Source organism: Camellia sinensis, chromosome 12, assembly GCF_055761805.1.
Source record: "Camellia sinensis isolate YWXY chromosome 12, ASM5576180v1, whole genome shotgun sequence".
Lineage (NCBI taxonomy): Eukaryota > Viridiplantae > Streptophyta > Magnoliopsida > Ericales > Theaceae > Camellia > Camellia sinensis.
The window spans coordinates 113,252,246-113,265,376 of NC_138972.1; the positions used below are offsets into that span (position 1 = coordinate 113,252,246).

At 40.1% G+C, this 13,131-nt stretch overlaps 1 protein-coding gene across 1 annotated transcript in view; it reads right to left on the reverse strand.

Moving 5' to 3' along the window:
• Positions 1–4,798: 4,798 nt before the first annotated feature.
• Positions 4,799–13,131, reverse strand: part of LOC145803821 (protein MAINTENANCE OF MERISTEMS-like) — a 46,063-nt gene continuing 37,730 nt past the window's right edge. Inside the window, exon 4 of the mRNA XM_082897183.1 lies at positions 4,799–4,875. Coding sequence (XP_082753309.1) covers positions 4,799–4,875 — 77 coding nt within the window. The remainder of the gene's footprint in view (positions 4,876–13,131) is intronic.

Genomic DNA, 13,131 nt, shown 5'->3' on the forward strand with positions numbered 1-13,131 from the left:
GGGAGGAGACATAGAGGAGTTTGCCATTGGGTATCTGGTGTTTGTTTCCAGTGTGGCAAGACGGGACACATGATAAGAGATTGTCCAATTAGGTTAGAGAATGGCAACCATCCTGTAGTAAATTTAGCAGTATCTGCTTCTAGATCAAGAACAAATGTTAGAACTAATATGGGAAGAGAAGCCTTGAGATAGGGTAGAGTTTTTGCACTTGTGCTTAGTGACGTACAGAATACTAAATCAGTGGTGTCAGGTATAATTTCTCTCTGTGCTTAGAATGCCTATGTATTGATAGATTCTAGTTCCACGCATTCCTTTGTGTCACATGCTATTTCTCGGAAATTAACTAGACCATTAGAATTCATGAATTATTTATTGTCTATATCAACGCCATCTGAGGGTTCTATGGCATGTGCATATGTGTACCCGGCATGTGATGTTGTGATTGGTGATGTGATATTGTATGTTGATTTATTACCTCTAGGAATTGACCATTTTGACTGCATATTGGGTATGGACTAGTTAACGAAGTATTGTTCAAATATTGACTATGTGAATAAGTCCGTTATATTTCATCCACCAAGGTTACTTGAGTTTGTGTTCATCAGGAATGGGGTGGTCTCTCCCCCATACTTGATTTCTGCCATGAAAGCTGCTAAATTGCTTAAGAAGGGATGTAGAGGGTATATATGTTGTGTTTTGACTGTGACTTCTGATAATCCCAATGTAGAGAACATTTCTGTAGTAAATGAATTTCCTGATGTATTTCCAACTGACTTGTCGGGAGATGTAATTGACAGGGAAATTGAGTTTACTATTGATGTTGTACCCGAAACACAACCGATTTTCAAAACCCCATATAGAATGTCAACTTCTAAACTGAGAGAGTTGAAAGTTCAGCTCCAAGAACTCTTAGACAAGAAATTTATCCGTCTGAGCACGTCACTTTGGGGTGCTCCAGTGTTGTTTGTCAAAAAGAAATACGGGCCCTTGAGGCTGTGTATTGACTACCGTGAGTTGAACAAGGTAATTGTGAAGAACAAATGTCCATTGCCCCGAATAGATGATCTATTTGACCAACTTCACGGAGCACAAGTATTCTGCAAGATAGATCTTAGATCCGGGTATCACCAATTAAAAGTTAATGCAGAAGATGTAGAGAAAACTGCATTCAGAACGATATACGGACACTATGAATTTTTGGTAATGCCGTTTAGGGTGACTAATGCATTGTGTTACAAACTCTGAGAAAAAAGAAGCTATATGCCAAATTTTTCAAATGTGAATTTTGGCTTGACAGTGTGACATTTCTAGGACATGTAATCAACAAGGATGGTATCCCTGTTGACCCATAGAAAATCAAAGCCATTGTAGATTGGCCAAGACCAACCAACGTGTCTGAAGTTAAAAGTTTTATGGGGCTTGTAGGTTATTATCGCAGATTTGTGAACGATTTTTCAAAACTTGCTATGCCATTGACGCAGTTGACACAGAAAAATGTACCATTTGACTAGAATGATCAACAAGAGTCAGCCTTTCAAGAATTGAAAACTAGACTGGTAATTTCGCCAATCCTGACCCTGACTAATGGAACTGATGGATTTCAGATTTACAGTGATGCCTCCTACAAAGGCTTGGGTTGTGTGCTAATGTAAAATGCGAAAGTAATTGCTTATCCCTCTCGACAACGCTGTCCTCATGAAAAGAATTACCCGACTCATGATCTTGAACTGGCCGCTGTGGTGTTTGCTTTGAAAATCTAGCATCACTATCTGTACGGCGTAACTTGTGAAGTGTATACCGATTATAAAAGTTTAAAATATTTCTTTACTCAGAAGGAACTGAACATGAGATAGAGAAGATGGCTGGAATTGATAAAAGACTATGACTTGCAAATTCTGTATCATCCACGGAAGGCAAATACCGTTGCAGATGCATTGAGTAGAAAATCTATTGGAAATTTATCATGTTCACTCACTGGTCAGAAAGAATTGTTGTGTGAATTGGAACGAAATGAAATTGAAGTAGTTTTGCTTGAATATGGTGGAATTAATCTATGTTTTTGGGTCCATTTTCTTTTAAAAATTAACTTCATTTTTGCACAATTCATGACTCAAGACTTTCACAATCATGGTAAATAAACAATCTCTTTCTTCATTTGAAATCAAAGATTAATTTAAAACCCAAAGTCCATGCAATGAACTCATGTTCTTGAATTCACAATTTATGTTCATTAAACATACAAGTTAAGCTCTAATCCTTAATTCTCATAGAATTCCTTTTTGTTTTGGAGGAACGTGCAAACTAACAAACTGAAGGATCATGAAGTACATAAAACTATACCATGCATGGTAAGTTTAAAAATTAATTCATCTAAGTTCTTATTTGGTCATGAATATTTTACTTCAAGATTTGACATGTATAAGCATAAACCTTTCCATACTAAGCTTCAATTTCCCAATTCCTATGAAGCTTCAACTTCAATTTGGAGGTGTATGTAAGAATATGAATGTATGATCATGGATATTTATGAATCTTGCCATGCATGTATCAATATGAACTAAACTTCCATTAAAATTATATTCTTTTTCCTTACACTTAAATTCTTTAACTTATAAGTATGAATCTTCAAAAACATTCAACTACATGAGATTAGGGGGAGAGGGAGGGAGAGGGAGGGGGAGGGGGGGGGGAGAATTCTTACCTAAAGTAAGTGAATTGTGGAAAAAAAGATGTTAAGGGTTTCACAAGTTCCTCTTTCTCGTTCCTCTTTCCCTTTCCTTTTATTCTCTTCCTAAATTCAAGTGCTCAAGCTCTCCTATTCTCACTCTCTCTCTACGTGTATTTGAAGAAGACCCACTACTTAATCACCTAGTTGGTGAATAGGACACATGTATACATTTATTGTATTCAATTTTACATTTCTATTAATATTTCAATTAATTCAACTAAGGCTAATAAGTCATTGCTCATTAAATTAAATTAATCCTTATCACAATAGAATCTCAATTACACTAAATTTAATTCTATGAATGCGAATTAGACTCTAATTCCTATCCTATTATTTAATTCTAGCTTGTTTAAATTAGCGAATCAGACAGGTTTAATTTTCATTCTAACATATCTATTCAAACAATACAATTCAATAAATCTCATAACAATCAATAACACTTAATCACATAATTAACATGTAGGAACATAATTAATAGTTCCAATTAAGGCTCAATTCAATCACAGACAATTTCAGTAAACTGAATCAATTTTTCAATCAAATTTCCCAAATAGCTCTAAAAATTCCCATAAGCCCATCCATGTACTCAATTTGAATTTGTGCACCTAATAAGATTGTCGATTTCGGTTTCAAAGTTGTAACCTTAACAGGCAATTTTCCAATTTGGACAGATGTGCACAAATTAAATTACTTGGCACTTAGTTCAATTAGAATTAACAAATAGTTAATTAATTAAAATCACGATTAACAAGTCTGGGTCGTCACAGCCGGTAATGGTAGTCATCTTCCCATTCATAACACAGGCAATGGTATTCTTCCCACTCCTTTTTTTCCTTTTAAACTGACTAACGTTCTTCATGCTCTGGATATTTCTTCTAATCTTCTTTCAGTCCATCAACTCACTTCTGGCAATAATTGCACTATTATTTTTGATGACAAATCATTTGTGGTTCAAGACAAGACTACCGAGAGACCTCTCTTTAAAGGTACTCATAGCCATGGTCTTTATCAGTGGCCTTCATCAAAGGTGTCTTCCCATTTTTCCTTACCTACACATCACCCAACTGCTTGCTTGACCACTGATACATGGCACACCATACTTGGTCATCCATTTGCTCAGAAATTCCAATATCTTTTGCATATATTTCAATTGCCTACTACTTTTTTTTCCAGCAAGCATTTGTGCCCTCATTGTAATGTAGCAAAGAGTCACAGACTTTCCTTTAATTTGTCTAACTCTACTGTAAATAAGCTTTTCTCTCTCATCCATAGTGATATTTGGGGTCCTTTCTCTCCATCTATTTCTGGCTATAAGTACTATGTGTTGTTCATTGATGACTTTAGCAAATTCACTTAGGTTTATCCCCTTTGTTATAAAAGTGAAGTGTTTACCATGTTTATGGAATTTAAGGTTTTTGCTGAAACTCAATTTGAGACTACTCTTAAAAATTTTTGAACTGACAAGGGTGGTGAATACACCAGCTCTCAATTTGAGTCCTTTCTTAAATCTCATAGAGTCATTCAGCAATTGTGTTGTCCTCACACTCCTCCACAAAATGGAGTTGCTGAGAGAAAACATCGGCATCTTGTTACTACCACAATTGCTTTGCTCCATCAATCTGCCATTTCCCTTGTTTATTGGTTTGTTGTTCTTGCTACATCTGTGTTCCTTATTAATAGGTTACCTAGCTCTAAACTTCAAAATCAAATTCCATATGAGGTCATATTTCATCATCCACCTGCCTTTACCTTTCTCAAAAGTTTTAGTTGTAGGTGTTTTCCCTGGCTTCAACCCTATGCTCCTCATAAGCTCGCTCTTCGGTCTATTCCTTGTGTCTTCATTGGTTATCACCTCTCTATTAAAGGATATCGATGTCTTGACCCAATATCTGGTGAAATATACTTGTTTCGGCATGTCATATTTAATGAATCTTTTTTTTCTTTTACTTCTTCATCCCATACTTTTTCTACACCTAGTCTTTCTCAGTTATTTTCCTTTTTATGGTCCTCTCTTCCTTCCCAGTCCTCTTTTCCTCTGTTTTCACCCTCTGTTCCAGTGGTTCCTTTTCTTCAGCCATCAGTTGCTCTGCTTGTAGCTTCTGTAGCACCAACAGGACAAACTGCATCAGTGCAGCAAGCAAGACAGACTGCATCAGCACAGTAAGTGAGACAGACTATATCAGTTCAGCATCCTGCCACTATCCTAGTTCAGCATCCTATTTCTGTCTTACCTCAGCCCACTGCAACCACAGTAGTACAGCCAGCACTACAGACTGCATCAATTCAGCATCCTACCACTATCCTAGCTCGGTTTTCCCCTCTGTCTACTATAGTCTCACCAATTCAGCCTGTTCTATCTCAACCTCTCCCTATTCCTATCCTTATTTTTTCTCTTACTATTGACCTTTTTTTCTCCACACATCCATCTCCTTCCAATATCCATCCCATTATCACTCAGTCAAAGGCTTCTTTTGCTCATATTTCCATTGTTTTTCCTTTTATTGAGCCCACTCATTTTTCTGAAGCAGCTCAAACTCCTGAACTGACTAAAGCCATGAATGAGGAATTTAACACCTTGTAAGCCCAGTGTACCTGGTCTCTGGTTAACTTACCTCCTCACAAAAATACCATCTATTGTAAATGGGTTTTATGCTTAAAGAAAAATTCTGATGGGCCTATTGCTCGCCATAAAGCTCGACTTGTCGCTAAGGGCTATCTCTAATAAGAATGTATTGATTACCTGGAAACATTTAGTCCAGTCGCCAAGCAACCCACAATTCGAGTTCTTCTTAGCATGGCTCTCCATTTTAATTGGTCTATTAAACAATTGGATATCTCGAATTCTTTTCTTCATGGTCTTCTTCTGGAAGAAGTTTACATGCTTCAACCTCCAGGTTTTGAAAGTGCTACTCATCCTCATCATGTGTGCCAGTTAAAGAAGGCTCTCTATGGCCTTAAACAAGCTCCGAGAGCTTGGTACTCCACATTTTCCTCCTATTTGCTCTCCTCTGGTTTTAAGAATAGTCATTGTGATTCATCCTTATTCATTTAGAAGACTTCCACTACTATCATTGTTCTTTTAATCTATGTAGATAATATTTTAATTACTGGGAATAGTGTTCAGCACATCTCCTCCCTTATACATCATATGCACACAGTATTTTCCATGAAGGAGTTGGGTGATATATCCTACTTTCTTGGTATCTCTATTGCCCGCATTGTCTCTGGTTTGTTTCTTTCTCAACAAAAATATTCCATTGAGATTCTCACCAAGACCGGTATGCTCAACTGTAAGTCATGTTCTTCTCCTATGGCATCCAAGTCCACTCCATCTTCCGCCACCTCAGTGTCATTTTCTCAACCATCTCTATATCGTAGTATTGTTGGTACCTTGCAATACCTTACTATCACTCGCCCTAATATCTCCTTTGTCGTTAACCATGCATGTCAATTTAGCCATGCAACCACTGTTGCCAATTTTAACACTGTCAAAAGGTTACTTCGGTATATTCAAGGTACTCTTTCTAATGGTTTATTCTTCACTCCTGGTTCACTAGACTAGTATGCCTTTTTTTATTCGGATTGGACTGGTGATGTTCTCGATCGCAAGTCTACTACTGGGTATTGCGTTTTTCTTAGGCCTAATCTGGTTTCCTAGTCTGCTAACAAACAGTCCACTGTTTCGCGGACTTCTGCTGAAGCTTAGTACCGGGCTTTTGCTCAAGCGTCTGCTGAGCTTCAATGGCTACATATGCTTGTCTGCGACCTTTACCTTCCCACTACTACTCTTGTCTTATTGTGCGATAACATCTCAGCCATTTCTCTTGTCTCTGATCCTGTTTTCCATATACGCACTAAGCATATCGAGATAGATTGCCATTTTATTCGCGGGAAGGTTCTTTCCAACAAAGTTGTGGTTGGCCATGTGTCGTCTTCTGATCGGGTTGCTGACCTATTTACCAAACCCCTTCCTGTTGCCCAATTTTCCTATCCTAAGCTTATGGTACTGTAGACGTCCCCGAACGTCCCAGGAGAATATCCCCCGTTTTGTTCATTGGGCTCACTACAGTTCAGGACTCAAAGTCACGGTCCTGTATCTAATCTCACAGAGTGCAATGCAAGACTAATGAATCATCAAAGAGTTCAAATCCGGCAAATCATTTTTGAAAATAGATTTTTTGAAAGAAGTGCCAAATATAGACTGCTTTGCCAGATACAGAGTCGCCACCTAAATATTTTTTTTTTGGGAAATTTAGGAAACCCTGACTCGTTGCCTAAGGCCACATGTCCGTCATCACCAAAGTTGCCTCGGCTCGGGAACTTGGGTACGATTAGGGAAGGTCACTTCGTGAGCACCCTCGCTCGCCTGATCAAAGATCGGCCTCTACTAACCATGATATCTCGTTTTTAAAACATTATGCGTTCTTATTCCGGTTATTAGCCTAGATTTACTATGTGATGCGCACAGCATACAAATATAGACCGAATGGCCTGAATTGGAACAAAATATCTCATGTTTGTTTATTTGAAAATGGTTTGATGGTGCTACTCGTAAGTAGGCTAAGACGTGGATTTGCCACCCTCGGGTGGGCTTAGAAAACAAGATGATTTGCCACTCTCAAGTGGGCTTTAAAACTCACAATCGATGAATTGTTCCAATCCAAATAACCCAACCTTCACCCATAGGCATTCAGGCAAGTATATCACATAAGCAAATAGCCTCATGGTAAGCATGCTATCATGGCAGTCACTCACACGCATGCAAGGATGCTAAAGCATAAAACTTACCGAGTATTCCAAGCCAAAACAGAAGCTGATTAGAAATCATGCATGATCCTAAATATACAGAAATGCTTAATGCAACACATGCAAAATGCAACTATAGTAGGCTTGGCTATTCTAAGGATGGCATGTGAAATGCTACAACTAACAAGTATTCAACTCGGAATTGAAATACAATGCAGTTAGTATGATGCGCCGAGCCCGGTGCATGCAATACAGATGAATGATGCAAACATGCAAGCATAAGTATGCTAATTGAAACATGCCCTAATCTAACCATCATAAGCGGGTAAATAAAAGGGAGAAAGACGTGGGGTTGGAAGACATACATCACACGCACGCACACTTATTACAATTGTGCCCTCGCTCGGAGGGTCCGCATAAATAATACAGTCTGAATAATAATTACAGTCCGAATAAGTACAAAACCCTAATTAATTAATAGTTTAACTAGGAAAGCAAGTAAATTAGCATGCAAGCTATGGACCGCCTCAGCTCTATTCCGAATGATGAATGATGCATGTTCGAGTTGCCTTGCGCGGAAACCCATTGCGATGCCCCGATTCGCCTCTGTTTACACTTAATCCCGGAATGTTATGCGAAGCTCCAGAAGGCTATTGATTTCTGATTTGCTGCAACAGAGAGCAAGAAAGGGGCATGACAAAGCATTTTCACATATGTATGCATGACTACTCTTCAGGGAGTGTAGTCCTCGATCCTCGTGCCACCAATCACGTATCTCGATGCATGATGGCCGAGGAGTCGAATTGCACGACTCGATGTGAAATGAATGCACATATAAACACAACAAGGTCTAGACTCCATCATGGTTAAACCGGAGTGTCGGCGACTGGGAATTGAGACACGTTCCATCACTTGGAGTACGAAACGTCTCTCGTTTCCTGTGCTTGGGCTAACTCCTATCCCAAACACGATGCAAATGAAATGGCATATACAATGTGACAAACATACAGCCTAGCATACGCAATACTATGAAATTGCATACATAATGCTCGTTGTAACATGGCATACAAAATGCTCTAACATGCGACCTAGCATACGCAATGCTATGAACTGAAATGGCATACACAATGCATGATGGACTTACACCAATATGAGTGGACCTCAGCCACACTCACATCAGAGGCCATTAGATGAAAATGAGATAACCGAAATGTGTGCACACATGCACGAATACCAAGGACCGAACCTAAGGCATGGAATGCCACTCTACCAAAGCATGGCAAGGTGTAGACACCCCATTTTTGACTGACCTTAAGACTCAGACGTCACCGATTGAGCGCTTGGTGATGTTGCATACCGTGCTCGTTCAGAGGTTTTAGAGTCTCGGCTGCGAGCCTTGCCTCCGGACTTCCGGAATCTTTCATGATTTGCCTCAGTTTGCGAACCAGGCTCTGTTTTCTCTGTTTTCTCTTACCGAAGGGAAGGAGAGGTCTCGTAGATCATTTCTCAGTGGCCGTAGGCTATGTTTCATGGTCGTAGGCCATTTTGCCCGTTTGGAGTCCGGTTTTCTATTTTTTCGGAGCCGTTGGCCGTGTGCCTCGGTTCGGGACCGCTTAACCACCTCCGTTTGCTCCGGTTTTTGGCATACATCTTAGCTTTGTTTGGGAAGTTGCTATTTTAGTAGGCTATTTTGGTTTTTAGCTATTTTAGTAGGCTAAAATTTTTGTGTTTGAGAAGATGATTGGATTTTTTTATGGTTGGATGTGATGTTTGTGAGAGAAAAAGTGAAATGATTATGGGTTTGATGTGATATTTTGTCTTATTAGCTATTTTAGCCTATTTTGTCTTTTTGTGAATTTTAGCCTAAATTAGGCTATATTTTTTATTCCCAAACACCCCCCTTATTTGCTCCCTTTTGAGGGACACTGTGGCTCGAGAAACCAACTTCGTGGTTGAACACCACTTCCGATGCCTAACAGTCAGTTTTCGGGGCCTCCGGCTGCGCGTTTCGGCCCCCGAACCTTCATTTTGCATCGGTTTGAGTTCATTTTTGGCAGGGACCTCTGCTTCATTGTTAAGAAAGTCGTAGAAGGGTGGGAGGCTAGCAATTGTTCTGACAACCAGTTTTATTCCTCCGTCGCCCTCTGTCACCCGTTTTTTCTCACTTGAAAGCCAATGTTGACCACCCTAAGGCCACTTTTTCTTGCCCCAAACCACATATTTGTGTTGTACACACCTGGGAGGCCACCAATATCATATGGCCGGCCAGTAATTCTATGTGACCCTTTTGAACCCCTCCTAAAAGTGGCATTTTCTCTCTCCTGGTTCACTTTCTCCAGTTTTTGACCACATGGTTGTGTTGTGCACACATGGGAGGCCACCAATCTGGCATGGCCGGCCATTAATCTTCATTGAGCCGTTTGAGCCTTGGCCGGCCGGCCATGGGGAAGGCCAGCCGGCCACCTAAACCTTAGCAAACCAGCCGGCCTTGATCTTCTCTCCAGGTACATTATAGAAATGTATTTTGTTTCCCCCCAGATTGTGTATCCGGGGGGTTGCATTTTTGGGGAGAAACTTGAATCCATTTCCCTTCCTTTTTTCCCCCCTCCTTTTTCCCTCTTTTGCTTATATATCAGGCCCTCCAGCTCTCATTTGGAGGGTTACAAATTTTGCTCTAAGCCTCCTATATTGTCTCTCTCTTTCCCCACACTCCAACCCTCAAAACCTCCCAAACCCTACACCATTTTACACTACACCACCAAGCACCACACCACCACCATCCATTCCAGCCACTTGGAGCTGTTTTCCAGAGCTAAGGAGCCACCAAACTTGGTCCAAGAGTTGTCAAAGACTTAGTTTTCAAGGGTAAGTCTCCTCCTCCATCTTTCTTGCCTTATTTTGCTCAATATATTAGCCATACTTTCTTGCATATTTGGGCTCCGACCCTAACTGAAAATATCATTTTTTTGAGCTTCTTTTCATGTTTGTTTAAGGGCCTCTCCCTGTTTGAGGCTTCCTTTTAACACTTGCTTCTTTACCTCTCTTGTATGCCCCTTTCTTGCATAGTATTTTAGGCTCATTTGTAAAATGTTTTGAGCTTGGTTATAAACTGTAAAGTAGATTATTTTTAGCCCTTATTAAACATTGTCGAAGGGCTCTTCACTGTTTGAGGCTTCCTTTTGTCACTTGCCTCTTTATCCCTCTTTTGGTCTTATTTTTGCATGATTTGTTAGCCCCTTGTGCTCATATTTTTGGGCTCTAGTCCAAACTGTAAATAGCCTTATTTTGACCCCCTCTTCATGTTTGATCAAGGGACCTTTGCTTTTTGAAGTTCCGTTTTTGCTCTTTGTGTTTAAACCTCTTTTTAGACCTTATTTTGCATAGTATTTTAAGCTTGCATGTGCACTGTTTTGGGTTTGGTCACTAACTGTAAAAAATCATATTTTGGGCCCCTCTTCAACTTTGTTGAAGGGCCCTCTTCTGTTTGAGGCCAGAAACCATCACTTGCTTCTTTGTCTCCCTTTTGGCCCATTTCTTGCACATTGTTTTAGGCCTGTTTGTGTTTAGATCCGTGGCTTGTTATAAACTGTAAAGTGCTTCATTTTGAGCCCCTTTTCAACTTTTTTGAAGGGCTCTTGACCATTTAGGGCCAGCAGCTTCTACTTGCTTCATTACCTCTCTTATGGGGCCATTTTTGCATGCTAGCTTAGTCCTATTTGTGTTCATTGTTTGGCCTTGCTTAAAACTGTAAATATCTTTTTTTGGGACTGTCTTGATTCTGTCTTCACACTTCATGTTCAAATAATGCATGCTTTGCATAGCCATAGGTCATTCCATGTACCTCATTTCATGTTTCGGGATTCATTTCATGCATCGGGTGCCATGTTTCCATGATTCGGGGCTGTTTTGGGTCATATTTTAGCGCTGAAATTTGCATGTTTGCATACCATGTTCCATGCCTTGCCATGCTTCGGTAGAGTGGCATTCGTGCCTTAGGTTTGGTCCTCGATTTGCGTGCACGTGTGCACGCATTTTGAGTGTCTCATTTTTCATCTCATGGCCTCCTATGTGAGTGTGGCTGAGGTCCACTCATGTTGGTGTAAGTCCCTTGTGCATTGTGTATGCCATTTCATTTCATAGCATTGTGTATGCTAGGTTGTATGTTAGCGCATTGTGTATGCCATGTTACCTCGTGCATCGTGTATGCCATTTCATAGCATTATGCATGCTAGGTTGTATATTAGTTGCATTCATGCATGTCATGCATATTGCATTGTGCTTGGGATAGGAGTTAGCCCGAGCACGGGAAACGAGTGACGTTTCGTACTTCGAGTGACGGAACGTGTCTCAATTCCCAGTCACCGACACTCCGGATTATCTATGATGGAGTTTAGGTTTTGCTGTGTTTATATGTGCATTCATTTCATATTGAGTTGCACAATTCGACTCCTCGGCCATCATGCATCGAGATGCGTGATTAGTGGCACGAGGATCGAGGCATGCATACATTTGTGAAAATACATTGCCATGCCCCTCTCCTGCTCTCTGTTACAGCAAATCAAGAATCAGCAGTCTTCCGGGGCTTGGCGCACTTTCCAAAAAGTTATTGCAAAACAGAGGCTAATTGGGGTATCACAGTGGATTTCCGTGCAAAGGCAACCCGGATATGCATTATTCATCATCTGAAGAAGAGTCAAGGTAGTCCTTGGCTTGCATGCCAGTTTATTGTTTTCTTAGTTAATTTGGTAATTAATTAGGATTTTTGTACATATTTGGACTGTATTATTTATTTGGACTGTACTATTTATTTGGGACTGTATATTATCTTAAGTGTGCGTGTGTGTGATGTATGTCTTCCAAACCCACGTCTTTCTCCCTTATATTTACCCGCTTATGATGGTTAGATTAGGGCATGTTTCAATTAGCACACAATATGATAGCATGTTTGCATTTATTCATCTGTTTTGCATGCACCGGGCTCGGCGCATCATACTAACTGCATTGTATTTTCAATTCCAAGTTGAATACATGTTAGCTGTAGCATTTCATATGGCATGTTTAGAATAGCCGAGCCTGCTATAGTTGCATTTTTGCATGTGTTGCATTAGGCGTTTCTGTATAATTAGGATCATGCATGGATTTCTAATTAACTTCTGTTTTGGCTTAGAGTACTTGGTAAGTTTTATGCTTTAGCACCCTTGCATGCGTGTGAGTGACTGCCATGATAGCATGCTTACCATGAGGCTATATGCTTATGTGATATAACTGTCTGAATGCCTGTGGGTGAAGGTTGGGTTATTTGAATTGGAACAATTCATCAAATGTGTGTTTTAAGCCCACTAGATAGTGGCAAAATCATGTTTTCTAAGCCCACCTGAGGGTGGCAAATCCACGACTTACCCTACTTGCGAGTAGCACCATCAAACCATTTTCAAACAAACAAACATGAAATGTTTTGTTCCAATTCAGGCGATCCAGTCTATACTTGTATGCTATGCGCATCACATAGTAAATCTAGGCTAATAACCGGAATAAGAACGCATAATGTTTTCAAAAATAGATATCATGGTTAGTAGAGGCCGATCTTTGATCGGGCGAGCGGGGGTGCTCACGAAGTGACCTTCCCCAATCGTACCCAAGTTCCCAAGCCGAAGCAA